This window comes from Chiloscyllium plagiosum, unplaced genomic scaffold (assembly GCF_037043375.1).
Source record: "Chiloscyllium plagiosum isolate Xiang-an unplaced genomic scaffold, Cpla_swu_hap1 HiC_scaffold_7, whole genome shotgun sequence".
NCBI lineage: Eukaryota > Metazoa > Chordata > Chondrichthyes > Orectolobiformes > Hemiscylliidae > Chiloscyllium > Chiloscyllium plagiosum.
Genome location: NW_028270145.1, coordinates 75,423,486 through 75,438,947, shown reverse-complemented (window position 1 = coordinate 75,438,947; position 15,462 = coordinate 75,423,486). Strand labels below are relative to the sequence as shown.

Here is a 15,462-nt window from a genome sequence, read left to right as displayed (position 1 = left end):
CTAGACTTCAATAAGATTATCTACTTGTAATAACCGAACACATCAGCATTTCCCAATATGACAACTGTGAAGCTGACATCAAGTTTTGGCATCCACACTTCTTCACGAAAATTCAGAAGTTGTTGATTGCGATATTTGATTTCTCCACAGGGTGCACAGTTAAAATCCCCACAGATGGAGCTCTTCAGAAAAAAATACTTAATTTGGCATGAACTTGCACTTTTACACTGTTAGACTCACTGTAAAAAATCTCTTGGCAAACATATGCCTTTTTGATTGAGGTGCAAATGGGTTTTAATTGCATTCTAAGTTGATTGATTAGAAATAAACAACCTCTCTGACCTCCTCATAGGTCTGCTCCTGGGCCTGGCCAAAGTGGCCATTAACAGGTCCAGACAGTGGGCCGTGGAAGGGGTCGTTATGGCCAATTGCCTGCCCTCTTCTGTGGTTACATCTGGGCCTGGGTGTCCCTGGAGAAGGAGCACTACCAACACCCTCAAGGTCTTCAGGGAGAGATGGGCATCGCAGGATGTGGGGTATTTTATTTCCCCTCTGACTCTATTTTGATTTAGTCCCTGCCCTCCCCTTTCACTTTTTGATCACGCAGTATTGCCCTTGGATGAGAAGGGCACGACTTGTTACTGGCTACTCGGGTGTTTCCTTTCTTCCTGGTGGTGGAACATAAATAAAATTTTATGCACTCATTGTTCATTCACTGTTTAAAAAAAAACAACCTCTGTGACCTGCAGAAACATATTTTATGTTTATGCACTATTGAATTTTATGATGAAAATGAGTTTGTAATTTTCATATAGTGTGTGTTTAAAATTTGTTTATAATTAATCAGTTTCTAACTTAATCCCATATGTCCATCCTGACCTTCATATAACTGTAGCATGATTAAAAAGTGAAAGATGGTCAGTGTTTTTACTTGCCACTTTGCAGTTGGTGAGAAATTTTCAATGTGATTGACTATTTAGTCTGCTTGATGGTATCATTATTACTGGATCCCAAAGATCCACTTCTTCAACCCCAGAACTAAAAGTGTACTGTGCACCACAGATATTGTTAGATTTGTATGGGCAGCTTTTATAAAGATGCAAGCTTTGTCAATTCTCCATTATCTGCACATTTTGGGCCAATATAATTTATTTGACTTTATCTGTACAATAATTCTCTGTGGCAAAATGTTCTCTTGCAATATAAGACTTTATTCAAGTATTTTGGCGACAACTGTCATATTTGTTATTTGAGAAGTAATCTGCACCAGTGTTTTTCAAAAACACTGCACTCATCTCGTATTAACAAATTATAGTGTAACAGCAGTTTCTGGGGCCAAGTTCAAGAAAATACTGAGATGATAAACATCCATAGAAATAGTACTCCTTTTGAGCTTTCAAGCTTTTGAATGGATATGTCCTTTCTTGAATAGTTTTCCTCTATTAAAAATGCCAAATTGTTATGATGTAGCATCACTAAGTGTCTACTGTGCTGAAGTATTCAACTCCTCAAGCATAGAACATGAATGCATAGAATTTGAGAAAAGCCATTACTGTTTACCTTATCAATTCCAATTAAGAAATCTGCATTCAGATTTTAAGATTAATTTGACTTCCCAGTGGAGAGAGTCACCAGTCTTAGTCAGGTTATCTTTGGTGGGGAGATGAACAGTTTCTGAAAAGCAAGCCTAACTTTCCAACTGAACACAGATGAATCCTAGTAGGTCAGCAAATTGAAGGTGGCCATTTAGATATTTCACACAGTATAACTGTAAAACGAATGAATGCATAGTTATTTGAGTTTGATTTGATCCTTGCTTGAAATGTAGGCACTACTTTTGTAACTTTCAATCAGAAAACCACTTTTGCATTCAATTGCAGCAAAACTGTACTTGGCCCATAAAGAGGGACGGAAATGTGTTGCTGGAAAAGCGCAGCAGGTCAGGCAGCATCTAGGGAACAGGAGAATCGACGTTTCGGGCATTAGCCCTTCTTCAGGAATTAAGGGCTGAAGAAGGGCTAATGCCCGAAACGTTGATTCTCCTGTTCCCTAGATGCTGCCTGACCTGCTGCGCTTTTCCAGCAACATATTTCCATCTCTGATCTCCAGCATCTGCAGACCTCACTTTCTCCATAAAGAGGGACACAAATTCATGGCAACCAGCTCACTTCCTGGACACGCAATGTCTGTCCACCATTTACAAAACACAAGTCAGGAGGATGATGGAATACTCTCCACTTGCCTGGATGAATGCAGCTCCAACAACACTCATGAAGCTCAACAGAAACCCAGATGAAGCAGCCCTCTTGATTGGCATCACATTCACTCCCTTCACTATCAAAGCACAAAGGTAGCAGTGCATGCAAACAACAAGATACATTGCAGGAAATTACTTAGTCAGCACCTTTCAAACCTGTAATCTTTATTGGCTAGATGGATCAGAGCAGCAAATGCATGCAAAGATCACCACCTGCAAGTTCACCTTCAAATCACACATCATCCTGACTTGGAACCATACTGCAGCTCCTTTACTGTCACTGAGTCATTATCCTGGATCTATCTTCTTAACAGCATCTTGAATATATCCTCACACCAAGGATTGCCGTGATTCAGCCCACCACAAGGGCGGCACGGTGGCACAGTGGTTAGCACTGCTGCCTCACAGCGCCAGAGACCTGGGTTCAATTCCCGCCTCAGGCAACTGACTGTGTGGAGTTTGCACGTTCTCCCAGTGTCTGCGTGGGTTTCCTCCGGGTGCTCCGGTTTCCTCCCACAGTCCAAAGATGTGCAGGGTCAGGTGGATTGGCCATACTAAATTGCCCATAGTGTTAGGTAAGGGGTAAATGTAGGGGTATGGGTGGGTTTCGCTTCGGCGGGTCGGTGTGACTTGTTGGGCCTGTTTCCACACTGTAATCTAATCTAATCTAATCTAACCTAATCTAATCTAAAATAAATCCCTCACAACTTCCTCAAGGGCAGTTCTCGAGGAGCTACAGGGAGTGACTGAATAGGCTGGAGCTTCTTTTCCCTGGAATGTCAGAGACTGAGGGGGTGATCTTATTGAGGTCTATAAAATCATGAGGGCCATGGGTAGGCTGAAGAGCCAAGGTCTTTTCCCAGGGTAGGGGAGTCCAAAACTAAAGGCATGGGTTTAAGGGGAGAGGTGGAAGATTTAAAAAGGACCTGAGGGGCAACTTTTTCATGCAGAGGGTGGTGCATGTATGAGCTGCCAGGGAGGTGGTGGAAATGGGTACAATTACAAAATTTAAAAGGCATCACTTTGAGTGCCTGAATAGGAATGGATTAGAGGAACATAGACCAAATTCTAGCAAATGCGACTAGATCAGTTTAGGATATCTGGTCGGCGCAAATGAGTTCAAATGACGGGACTGTTACCATGCTATATGACCCAATGACTCAAGTTATCAATAGAAAGGGTGAGTGTGTGCCAGGAATTCTGGCTAACTCAGTTGTGACTGACACAATCTGGATACAAAATTTGCTTCTTTCTTTTCAAGGGTTCTTCGCGAATTCTTTTCAAGGGCGACTTCTGATTTTCAGGAATTCCTTTCTCGTTATTACTAACTTGTTTAATAGATGATGCTTCACATAGTAACAATATCTTTAGTATGTGTGCTAACATTTGAAGCACTTGAATTTGCATGAATGCAGGAACAGTGGAATTCGTTAATATCCTCAATAGTTGCCAACACTCCATTAAGCTTTAATCCATAATATACAATGAACACATTAATTTAGTTGATAGCACTCTATTTAATTTGGCACATGATAACAAACATAATTTAACTGACCTGTTTCTGCATCTAAAACAAAACTTTCACCTTGAATATACCTTCCACAGATAAGGGAGGACACAGAAAACACATTTCTAAAACTAGAAAGTATTAAGTAAGCAGTTTAACACATTCTTTCTGGTATCTCAGACCTCAATCTCTGATTTAAATTTGACAACTAACACCTTGTTCATTACATTAAAAGCATCCACTATATATTGTGACCTAAAACTAAAATTTCCATATCAATTTTCAAGGAATTCCTGACTTGATTGATTTTTGGCTCATTGTTGGCTAAGTATTTGTTTTAGGCAAAAGTGAGTATTGCAGATGCTGGAAATCAGAGTCTAGATTAGAGAGGTGCTGGAAAAGCACAGCAGGTCAGGCAGCATGCCAGGAGCAGGAAAATCAACGTTTCAGGCAAAAGCCCTTCATCAGGACTGGTTTTTTTTGATGAAGCTAAAACGCACAACACCGGATTATAGTCCAACCAGTTTATTTAAAGCCACAAGTGCCTGCTCCTTCCTCAGGCAGCTAATGAGAGAGAATACATTAACCACAGAATTTATCGTAAAAGGTCAAAGGATCACACAATTTATGCGAATGTATTGAACAAACCAGATGGCTATTAAGTCTTCAATCAGTTGGAATGGAGGTGCAGTTTTTGATTGATTAATATATAAATCCCTGCCCCCAGATAACTTCAGATTTTATCAGAATAAAGGTGACACCTTAGATCAGGCATTGCATTTTAGGTGTGAGGCCATGTTTTAAGTGTGTTTTATATCACATCCTGGAGCCAGACTGGTTTTATTTCCAAAGTATGAATTTATAAAATGCCACATTGACTGACTGTCTACAGATTGTGTGCTTTTTGAACAAGATAGAATGTAGCTGCAAATTCAAATCTGCAAATGCAATTTCACCCCATAGATTTATATATGTGTGTGTGTGTGCGTGAGAGAGGGAGACAGAGAGTGAGTGTACAGTGTGGTGGGGTGACCTGTATTATGACATGAGTCCAAGATCCTGGTTGAAGCCGTCCTCATGGGTACCGAACTTGGTTATCAGCCTCTGTTCGGCATCTCTGCATTGTTGCATGTCCCAAAGTCCATCTTGGAGGACATTTATCCAAAGATCTGAGGCTGAATGTCCTTGACAGCTGAAGTCCTTTCCCACATGGAGCAAACATCCCTGTCTGGAGAAGACTTCAGCTGTCAAGGACATTCAGCCTCGGATCTTCAGACAAACATGCTCCAAGGCGGACTTTGGGACATGCAACAACGCAGAGGCTGATAACCAAGTTTGATACCCATGAGGATAGCCTCAACTGGGATCTTGGGTTCATGCCACACTACAGATCATCCCACCACACTATACACTCACGCTCTCATATACATACACTCCCTCATACTCACTCATACTCCCTTTCAAGCACACACACACTCTCTCTTTCTCTCTCTCAAGAACACACGCACACATACACACTCTCTCTCCCTCTCCCTCCTTCTCTCTCTCTCACTATTTGCAGCTACATTCTATTTTGTTCAAAAAGCACATAATCTGTAGACATGATTTGGAGAGGCCAGTGTTGGACTGGGGAGTACAAAGTTAAAAATCACACAACACCAGGTTATAGTCCAACAGGTTTATTTGGAAGCACAAGCTTTCGGAGCACTGCTCCTTCATCATATGAAAGAAGTGAAACTAACAGGGTCATTCTAACAGATGAGAGACTTAACAAACAATAATTTCAGTTACATCACACTGTAAACTTTTGCTATAGGTTCTGTGTCTTACAATCTTATACTCTACAACCACCTGATGAAGGAGCAGTGTGCTGAAAGCTAGTGCTTCCAATTAAACTTGTTGGACCATAACCTGGTGTTGTGTGATTTTTAAATCTGTTGACAGTCAGTCAATTTGGCATTTGGAAATTAAGCCAGTCTGGCTCCAGGATGGGATACAAACAGATTGAAACATAGTTAAAAATCACACAACACCAGGTTATAGTCCAACAGGTTTAATTAGAAGCACACTAGCTTTCGGAGCGCCGCTCCTTCATCAGGTGATTTTAAACTTTATATGTTCTAGTCCTGAAGAAGGGCATCTGCCCGAAACGTCGAATCTTCTGTTCCCTAGATGCTGCCTGACCTGCTGTGCTGTTCCAGCAATAAAGTTTCAGCTTTGATCTCCAGCGTCTGCAGACCTCACTTTCTCCTAGTCCAACACAGGCATCTCCAAATCAAGATTGAAACATGGCCTCATACTTAAAATGCAATGTCTGACCTAAGGTGTCACCTTTATTCTGTTAAAACCTGAAGTTATCTTGGGGCAAGGATTTACATATTAATCAATCGAAACCTGCACCTCCATTCTAACTGATTGAAGACTTAATAGCCATCTGGTTTGTTCAATACATTCGCATAAGTTGTGTGACCCTTTGATCTTTTGCTATAAATACTGTGCCTAATGTATTCCCTCTCTGAGGGCTAGCTGCCTGAGGAAGGAGCAGGGGTTCTGAAAGCTTGCAGTTTCAAATAAACCAGTTGGGCTATAACCTGGTGTTGTGTGATTTTTGACTTTGTCTACCCCAGTCCAACACCAGCAAGTCCACATTATATTCTGTCAATGACGCTTTTAAATTTGTTTTCTCTACTTTGCAGCCTTCAAATTTCCCTCTTTCTAGCTTTTTTTTTACCCCTATAGTTAACTCTCAGTTGCCCCTTGTTGCTTCCCTCTCCTCCTGAATCATGCAGCCTACCTCTTTCTCTTTCCACTTCCAGATGTCCTTTCATCCCCTTGCAACCTCCCTTTCTCACCCATGTTCAGCCTCTTCAGCAATCCCTGTCTCTCTCTTTTTCCCAAACATTTTGCAGCCTCTCAGTCTGCCTCAATCCCTTTACAGAACTCTCCTCTCCCAGATCCCCTTGCAGCCCTTCCCGATCTACATCTCCTTTGCAGTCTCTCACTCTTGCCATAAGACTCTTGTAGCTTCTTTCCTCCCCCAAACCCCTTGCAGTCTCTTTCTCCTCTTCACCTTCCCCCTTGCAGTGCAGCCTCTTTCTTCTCCCAGTGGTTGCCCTCCTGTAGCCCCCAAAGACCCAGCAGTTGGATGTCCTGCCAGGCAGCTCCCCAGATTTGCCATCCCTGCCAACCTAACAGTCCCACACATTCTGCCCAGGACTCAGAAAGGTAGCTAACATCATGAATTTTTCCCCATAGTTTGGGGGAAATTTACATGCTTTCCCATGGATCTGGAGCACTGATCTCAATAAGGTGCAGATGCTTAGCATACTTGTCTGGGTGAGAATCTCAGTTTCTGTATTTTGTCCTCGCACCTGAACTTTGGAAGCTTCTGAAGGCTTTTCAGTTGAAAGTGGTCTGAATTCTTGGCATTCTCTAGTACAAAGTTCAAGGCTTGTATGTATAGAACAAGTTTGGCGAGCAGGACCATTGGTAAATAGACTATCACACTGTCAATTTGGTTACTGCAGATTTACTGCTGTTTATCATAAGACAATATTTGAGCAACAAGATTAAAAGATGTATCCTTTAGAATGAGAGAGAGAGATGGAGAGGCAGGAAAATTTATGGAAGGAATTCCAGAGCTTTTAGGACTTTGATAACTGAAGGCAGTGTCATGAATAATGGATTGATTAAGTTGGAAATGCTCAGGGACCAGAGTTGGAGGTCTAAAGAGCTTGCAGAGGTACCTGGGGAGTATTGAAGAAAAAGTGAAGGGTAAGATGTGTGATTCTTTTTAAGTGGAGCTGTAACTTAATGAAACCAATACTTATTGTGATATCAGGGATGATTGATGAACAAGAAGGCAAATCTCTTTGTAAAATCATCATCCAGAAGGCGTGACAATGAACATTTATCAGTATATTTATTGTTTATGGGTGAACAAAGAAAATTTACAGCCCAGGAACAGGCCTTTCGGCCCTCCAGGCCTGAGCCAATCCAAATGTACTGTCTAAACCTGTCGGTCAATTCCTAAGCATCTGCATCCCTCTGCTCCCCACCTACTCATGCATTTATCCAGATGCATCTTAAATGAATCTATCATGCCTGCCTCTACCACCTCTGCTGGCAACACGTTCCAAACACGTTCCACTTCTGTGTGAAGTACTTGCTGCATTTATCCCACTTAAACTTTCTGCCTCTCACCTTGAAAACATGACCTCTCATTATTGAATCCTTTCCCCTGGGAAAAAGCTTGTCTCTATCCGCCCTGTCTATACCCTTCATGATTTTATAAACCTCGATCAGGTTCCCCCTCAATCTCCTTTTTTCAAATGTAAATAGACCTAACCTACTCAACCTTCCTTCATAACTAGCACCTTCCATACCAGGCAACAGCCTCGTAAACCTTCCCTGCACCCTCTCCAAAGCGTCCACATCCTTTTGGTAATGTGGCAACCAGAACTGTACACAGTATTCTAAATGCGACCGAACCAATGTCTTGTACAATGTTAACATGACTTGCCAGCTCTTATACTCAATACACAGTCCAATGCCTTCTTGACCACTCGATTCACCTGTGCAGCAACTTTCAGGGTACAATGGACCTGCACTCCCAGATTTCTCTGCCCATCAACTTTTTCTAAGGCTCTTCCGTTCATTGTATAATTCACTCTAGAATTAGACTTGCCTAAATGCATCACCTCACATTTGTCTGGATTTAAATCCATCTGCCACTTTTCCGCCTAACTCTCCAGTCTATCTATATCCTCCTGCATTCTCTGACAGTCCCCGATGCTTTCTGCTACTCCACCAATCTTCGTGTCTTCTGCAAACTTGCTGATCATACCAACAGTGCCCTCTTTCAGATCATTTATGTATATTACAAACAACAGTGGCCCCAACACTGACCCCTGTGGAACACCACTGGTCACCTTTCTCCCTTCAACTACTACTCTCTGTCTCCTGTTGCTCAACCAGTTCTTTATCCACCTTGCTACAACACCCTGCACACCATATGACTTTACTTTCTCCATTAGTCTACATGGGGAACCTTATCAAACGCCTTACTAAAGTCCATGTATATGACATCAACAGCCCTTCCTTCATCTATCAACTTGGTCTATTCCTCAAAGAACTCTATTAAGTTGGTGAGGCACGATCTCCCCTGCACAAAACCATGTTGCCTATCACTGGTAAGCCTTCTTTTCTAAATATAAATACAGCCTATCCCTCAGTACCTTCTCCAGCAACTTTCCTACCACCAACGTCAGGCTCACTGGTCTGTAGTTACCCAGAATATCCATTGGGTGAAATAATTTTAAGTTCAATCGATGATCAAAAATTTGTCAGAGTAAACCAACTACCTGTCTTACATGTTCCATGATATTTCTTTTCAGTTGGAATTAATCTTTTTGGGTGTTACAACTTTTGAACCCCACCCCCATTCCCGGCTGAAATGTGTTTTCTAAACAATAGACAATAGGTGCAGGAGTAGGCCATTCATCCCTTCGAGCCAGCACCACCATTCATTATGATCATGGCTGATCATCCATAATCAGTATCCTGTTCCTGCTTTATCCCCACAACCCTTTATTCCACTATCTTTAAGAGCTCTATTCATCTCTTTCTTGAAAATATCCAGAGACTTGACCTCCACTGTCTTCTGGGGTAGAGTATTCCATATATCCACCACACTCTGGGTGAAGAAGTTTCTCTGCAACTCTGTTCTAAATGGCCTACCCCTTATTTTTAAGGTGTGTCCTCTGGTTCTGGACTCACCCATCAGCGGAAACACGCTTCCTGTCTCCAGAGTATCCAATCCTTCAATAATCTTATATGTTTCCATCAGATCCCCTCTCATCCTTCTAAACTCAAATGTATACAAGCCCTGTCGGTCCAGTCTTTCAACATATGATAGTCCTGTCATTCTGGGAATCTCGTGAACCTACCCTGCACTCCGTCAATGTCCTTCCTCAAATTTAGAGACCAAAACTGCACACAATACTCCAGGTGCGATCTCACAAGAGCTCTGTACTGATGCAGAAGATCCTCTTTGCTCCTATACTCAATACCTCTTGTTATGAAGGCCAGCATGCCATTAGCTTTCTTCACTGCCTGCTGTACCTGCATGCTTGCTTTCATTGACTAATGTACAAGAACACCTAGATCTTGTTACACTTACCATTCACCTAACTTGACTCCATTTAGATAGTAATCTGCCTTCCTGTTCTTGCCACCAAAGTGGATAGCCACACATTTATCCACATTAAACTGCATCTGTCCACTCACCCAGCCTGTCCAAGTCACCTTATATTCTCATAACATCCTTCTCACATTTCACCATGCCACCCAGCTTTGTGTCATCAGCAAATTTGCTAATATTACTTTTAATACCTTCATCTATATCATTAATGTATATTGAAAACAGCTGCAGTCCCAACACCGAATCTTGTACCCCACTGGTCACCGCCTGTCCGAAAGGGACCTGCTTATCACTACCCTTTGCTTCCTGTCAGCCAGCCAATTTTCAATCCAAGTCAGTACTTTGCCCACAATACCATGTGCCCTAACTTTGCTCACTAATCTCCTATGTGGGACTTTATAAAAGGCTTTCTGAAAGTCCAGGTACACTACATCCACTGGCTCTCCTTTGTCCATCTCCGTAGTTACATTCTCAAAAAATTGCAGAAGATTAGTCAAGCACGATTTCCCGCTCGTAAATCCATGCTGACTCTAACCTATCCTGTTACTGCTATCCAAATGAGTCATAATTTCATCTTTTATAATTGACTCCAGCATCTGTCCCACCACTGACGTCAGGGTAACCGGTCCATAATTCCCTGTTTCTCTCTACCTCCTTTCTTGAAAAGTGGGACAACATTAGCCATCCTCCAATCCGCAGGAACTGATCCTGAATCTATAGAACATTGGAAAATGATTACCAATGCATCCACAACTTCTAGAGCCACATCCTTAAATACCCTGGGATGCAGACCATCAGATCCTGGGGACTTATCAGCCTTCAGACCTATCAGTCTATCCAGTACCATTTCCTGCCTAACATAAATTCCCTTCAGTTCATCCATTACCCTGGGTCCTTCAGCCACATCTGGGAGATTGCTTGTGTCTTCCCCAATGAAGACAGATCCAAAGTACCTATTCAACTCTTCTGCCATTTCCATGATTTCCATAATAAATTCACCCATTTCTATCTACAAAGGCCCAATTTTAGTCTTAACTTTTTTTTCTACTTAAAAAAGTTTTTACTATCCTTTATATTTTGACCAGTTTGCCTCATTTTTTCTCTGCGTATTGCCTTTTTAGTTATCCTCTGTTGCTCTTCTGGATTCCCGTTCATTTTTGCTATGTTATACTTCTTGTCTTTTATCCTTCTACGGTCCATAACTTCCCTTGTCAGCCACGGCCGCCCCTGCTTCCCCTTAGGATCTTTCTTCCTCTTTGGAATGAACTGATCCTGCGCCCTCTGCATTATATCCAGAAATACCTGCCATTGTTGTTCCACTTTCATCCCTGATAGGGTATTGAACCATTGAACTTTGGCCAGCTCCTCCCTCATAGCTCCATAGTTCCCTTTGTTCAACTACAATACTGACACTTCTGATTCTCCCTTGTCCCTCTCAAATTGCAGATTAAAACTTATCATATTATGGTCAGTACCTCCTAATGGCTTCTTTACTTCGAGGTCCCTGATCAAATCCAGTTTGTTGCAGATCCAGACCCAGAATTGCCTTCTCCCTGGTAGTCTCCAGTACAAGCTGTTCTAAGAATCCATTTTAGGAGGAAAGAGCCCACCCTGAAGAACAGAAGCTGTCCCATAGTTATTTAACTCTGTGATAGAATGGAGGGAGGGTTTCTGCCCCTCCAGCATCAGAAACCCCACCTCAGAAATCAGGCAGCCATTCAGACCCTCTTCATCTATCAGTTGTGCCAGCCAGGAACAGCAGCCACTCCTATTCCTGTTCCTGGCTGTTGAGGAGTTGATCTTCCTTGGATCAGAATCTTGTAAGTCTCTGGGTGTCTGCAGGGGTGATGAGATACAGCCCATCGAATGGGCACATAAAAGTGTAATGAATGTATGTCGACAGAAGTCATTTTAGACCCCTAGAACCAATAGTGATACATCTTCACTTAGTCCCAAAACCAAGTTTGAACCAAGCCAATATGTAAAGTAACTGTGTACCAATATTGCAACTAAAAGACTGAATGAAAGCTTGAGCAGGTTTGGCTCCACATCAGAGAGCTACCTTCAAATGGAATAATGGGAAGGTTGTTGACATAAGCTTTATGGGCAAGATAAGCAGTAGAAAATATGCAGTTGTGAAAATGTTATAAGAGTTATAAATCTGAAGTTTGGGCGCATTCTCAATGTAATGAAGGAAAATTGAATGTATAAATTTCTTAAAGTTAACACGTTGCTGAAACTGAGGTCCATTAAGGAAGGGGAGATCACCTTTAAATATGGTCCCTCACATTAATTAGCAGAAATTTTTAAAAAATCTGAAGTCTTTGTGTTATACACAACATCATTAGAAGACAGGCAATTGCGAATGAATCATCAAATTTGGTAAAGCAATGCATTTGCAATTAAAAATTGTTTACTTTTAAATCCTGTAGTTTCTAAAGCCTGCTATATTGATGCATCTATGATTTTCATTGTACTTTATATTATCAATGTCTCCATTTGAAATTTGCAGCCAAAAAGTGAACTGAGTAGTGTGCGTCACCTGACATCAGGAAACTGGGAAGTCACACAAATCCTTGGATATGATGAAGTTCATCAAAAGATGTGAGTATATTCTACTTTGCCAAACTGATGTTTTTGAGTAATGACAACTAATATAATAATGGAACAATTACAAAAGTCAGCTCTCTTGTATTTTATTAACAAGATTAAATGTATTATTTATATTGAACTTTGAGAAGATACACGCAGCATTAATATATTATGTTGCAAGGGTTTTGAGGTGGTTCAGAAGAAAGTTATGTTATCCAATTTGTGCTTTTAACACAATATTCAGACATATGCATTAAGAGTTCCTTTCTACAGAATGGTAATGTGGCCATACACATTTTATTTAATAATTTTGTTTGATGAGGTATAAAGCTTTAGTCTTGACTCTTCAAAAATAAATATTTTCAAACATATTTTAACACTGGAGTGTTATCCACAAAGGGCATGTTCTTTCCTTCAATTCTGAACAAAGTTGTTGGAACAGAGACTCAAGATAACATTCAAACTATAACCCGCTCCGTCTCCTCTCCAAGGACTAGTAAAATGTAGGAAGATAACCAGTCTCTTTACACTATAGCTACCATGGTGAGAATTTCAAGGTAGAATCAGATTTGTATAAAGGTTCGCAGCTCGGGTGCCGGTTATTGTGGTTGTGAGTACGTCCCCTGAGCTGGGAAGTTGATTTGCAGATATTTTGTTCCCTGTCTAGGTGACATCTTCAGGGCTTTGGAGCCTCCTTGAAGTGCTGCTGTACAGTGTCTTCTGGAATTTATTTGCTTCTGTTTCTGCTGCTTCCAGTTGTTCATTGGAGTGGCCATCATATTGGGTCCAGGCCAATGTGCTTGTTAATAGAGTCCATGGATGAGTGCCATGCTTCTAGGAATTCTCTGTGTCCTCTGTTTGGGTGTCCTATGATTGTTGTGTTGTCCCAGTCAAATTTGTGGTCCCTGTCATCTGTGTGTATAGCTACTATGGACATTTAGTGGCTAGTAAGTATTCGTGGATGCAAATTTTTAGTTGTCTTCCTGTTTGCCAGTTATGGTATTTCATGCAGTCTTTGCATGGAATCTTGTAAATTGCCTTAGTCTTGCACATGACAGACATTGGATCTTTTGTCCCGGTGAGTTGTTGTTGAGCTTGGCTGTCGATTTATGGGCTGATACGAATCACAGTGGTCGGAGAAGTCTGGCTGTTAGTTTTTAATGTATGGTAGTTTGGCTAGTGAGTTAGGTCATGGCATGTTCTTGTTGCATTGTTTGTCTGTTAGGCACCTGTGAATGAAGTTGTGGGGACATCTGTTCTTAATGAATATTCTGTAGCGGTCTTCTTCACTTTGTAGGTTGGGAGTGCTGCATTGTGTTGTCGCCCTTTTGAACAGGGTGCTAATGCAGCTTCTCTTGTATGTGTTTTGGTGGTTGCTGTTGTAATTCAGGACCTGACATCTCAGAAACGTCTCAGAACTGACAGGTTCAAGACAGCCATTAAACCGACAGGCACACTCAGACAACAACACACCAGGTCGAAAGACCCTATACCCATCATGTGCGAGATTAACGTAATGTACAAGATTCCATACAAAGAATGCACAATATAGGGCAAACTGGCAGACAACTAACAATCCACATCCACGAACACCAACTAGCCATTAAATGCCATGGTCAGCTGTCCCTAGTAGCCATACACACAGATGACAGGGACCACAAATTCAATTGGGACAATACAACGATCATAGGGCAAGCTAAACAGAGAATTCCTACAAGTGCGGCACTCATCCATGGACTCTATCAACAAGCAAATTGACCTGGACCCAATATACTGGTCACTACACCGAACAACAGGAACCGGCAACTGGAAGCAGCAGAAACAGAACCAAATCAATTCGAGAAGACACAGTACAGCAGTGTTTCACTAGAGGCTCAAAAGCACTGAAGATGTCACCTAGACAGAGCAAGAAATGTCTGCAAATCAACTTCCCAGCTGAGCGAGCATACCCACAACCACGACAAAGCCAGATCTTCTTAGTGTCACATTAAGGAAATAAGAACTGCAGTGCAGAGTTGATGTACATTGTAGTTGGCTTCAAACTTCCCCTCCAGATCCATCACTACAGTTATGCAATGGATTCATAAGAAGCTGTGCTGCAAACTGTTTTCAGCATTAAATTTTGTCTCTGCCGAGAGTAATTGCCAAACAATCAAAACCAAATTCATCAAGAAGCTAACTGTGTTGGGACTGAACTTTGTGAACATTATTCGCATAACAAAAAATTGACTGACTGCCCAGCTGTAGTGACACCATTCACGTCGTCCTCTTTGTTTAACTTCTGATCTTACCAGTAAGCAATGAGAAGATACTGATGTTTCAACATAGGAGGAAGGAATTGTTATATAGTCATTGCCCACCTAGTATCCAGCTTGACATAATGGCCAAGATCTTCTGGCAGGAATTGCTCATAAAGCTTCAATTTACATTGGGTTCTTTGTCAAGACCCTATGTGTGACACCCTCTACAACATCTCTTTGCTCTGAATTAGAGTTTGAGACTTTGGAAGGTTTCAATTTATATACTTAGATAGTTATGAAGGATAAGTTAGACTGACTGATTAAAACCAGTTTTAACTCATGATTACCTTTATGTATTACTCCCCACCACACCCCTCTCTTGCCCATGACTACCCTAGCTCACCCTGAACCGACTTTACCACCTTGTCATCCTACACATCAGGCTGAACCAACCTCATCATCTTGTCGCATAATACATTTGTCATCCTGTTACCCTATCAGCTGCCTTGTTGCCACTCAACCACCCAACCACAGGCTATTTACCAGCTGCCATTCTACTCCCAGCCAGGTGCCTACCTGCCTAGCTGTCAGTGCATCAACATTAACAGGTGGCACGCTACCTGGCTTCCAACCTGCCACCCTATCACCCTACACAAAAGGCACC

The 15,462-nt window shown here is 41.7% G+C and overlaps 1 protein-coding gene across 2 annotated transcripts in view; it reads left to right on the top strand.

Annotated features, from left to right (window-relative positions):
* The window catches only part of dpp10 (dipeptidyl-peptidase 10 (non-functional)), a 1,734,026-nt gene that overhangs the window by 1,630,785 nt on the left and 87,779 nt on the right, over nucleotides 1–15,462 (top strand). For both annotated transcript variants that reach the window (XM_087989191.1, XM_087989192.1), the window contains exon 14: nucleotides 12,479–12,570. In XM_087989191.1, coding sequence (XP_087845317.1) covers nucleotides 12,479–12,570 — 92 coding nt within the window. The remainder of the gene's footprint in view (nucleotides 1–12,478; nucleotides 12,571–15,462) is intronic.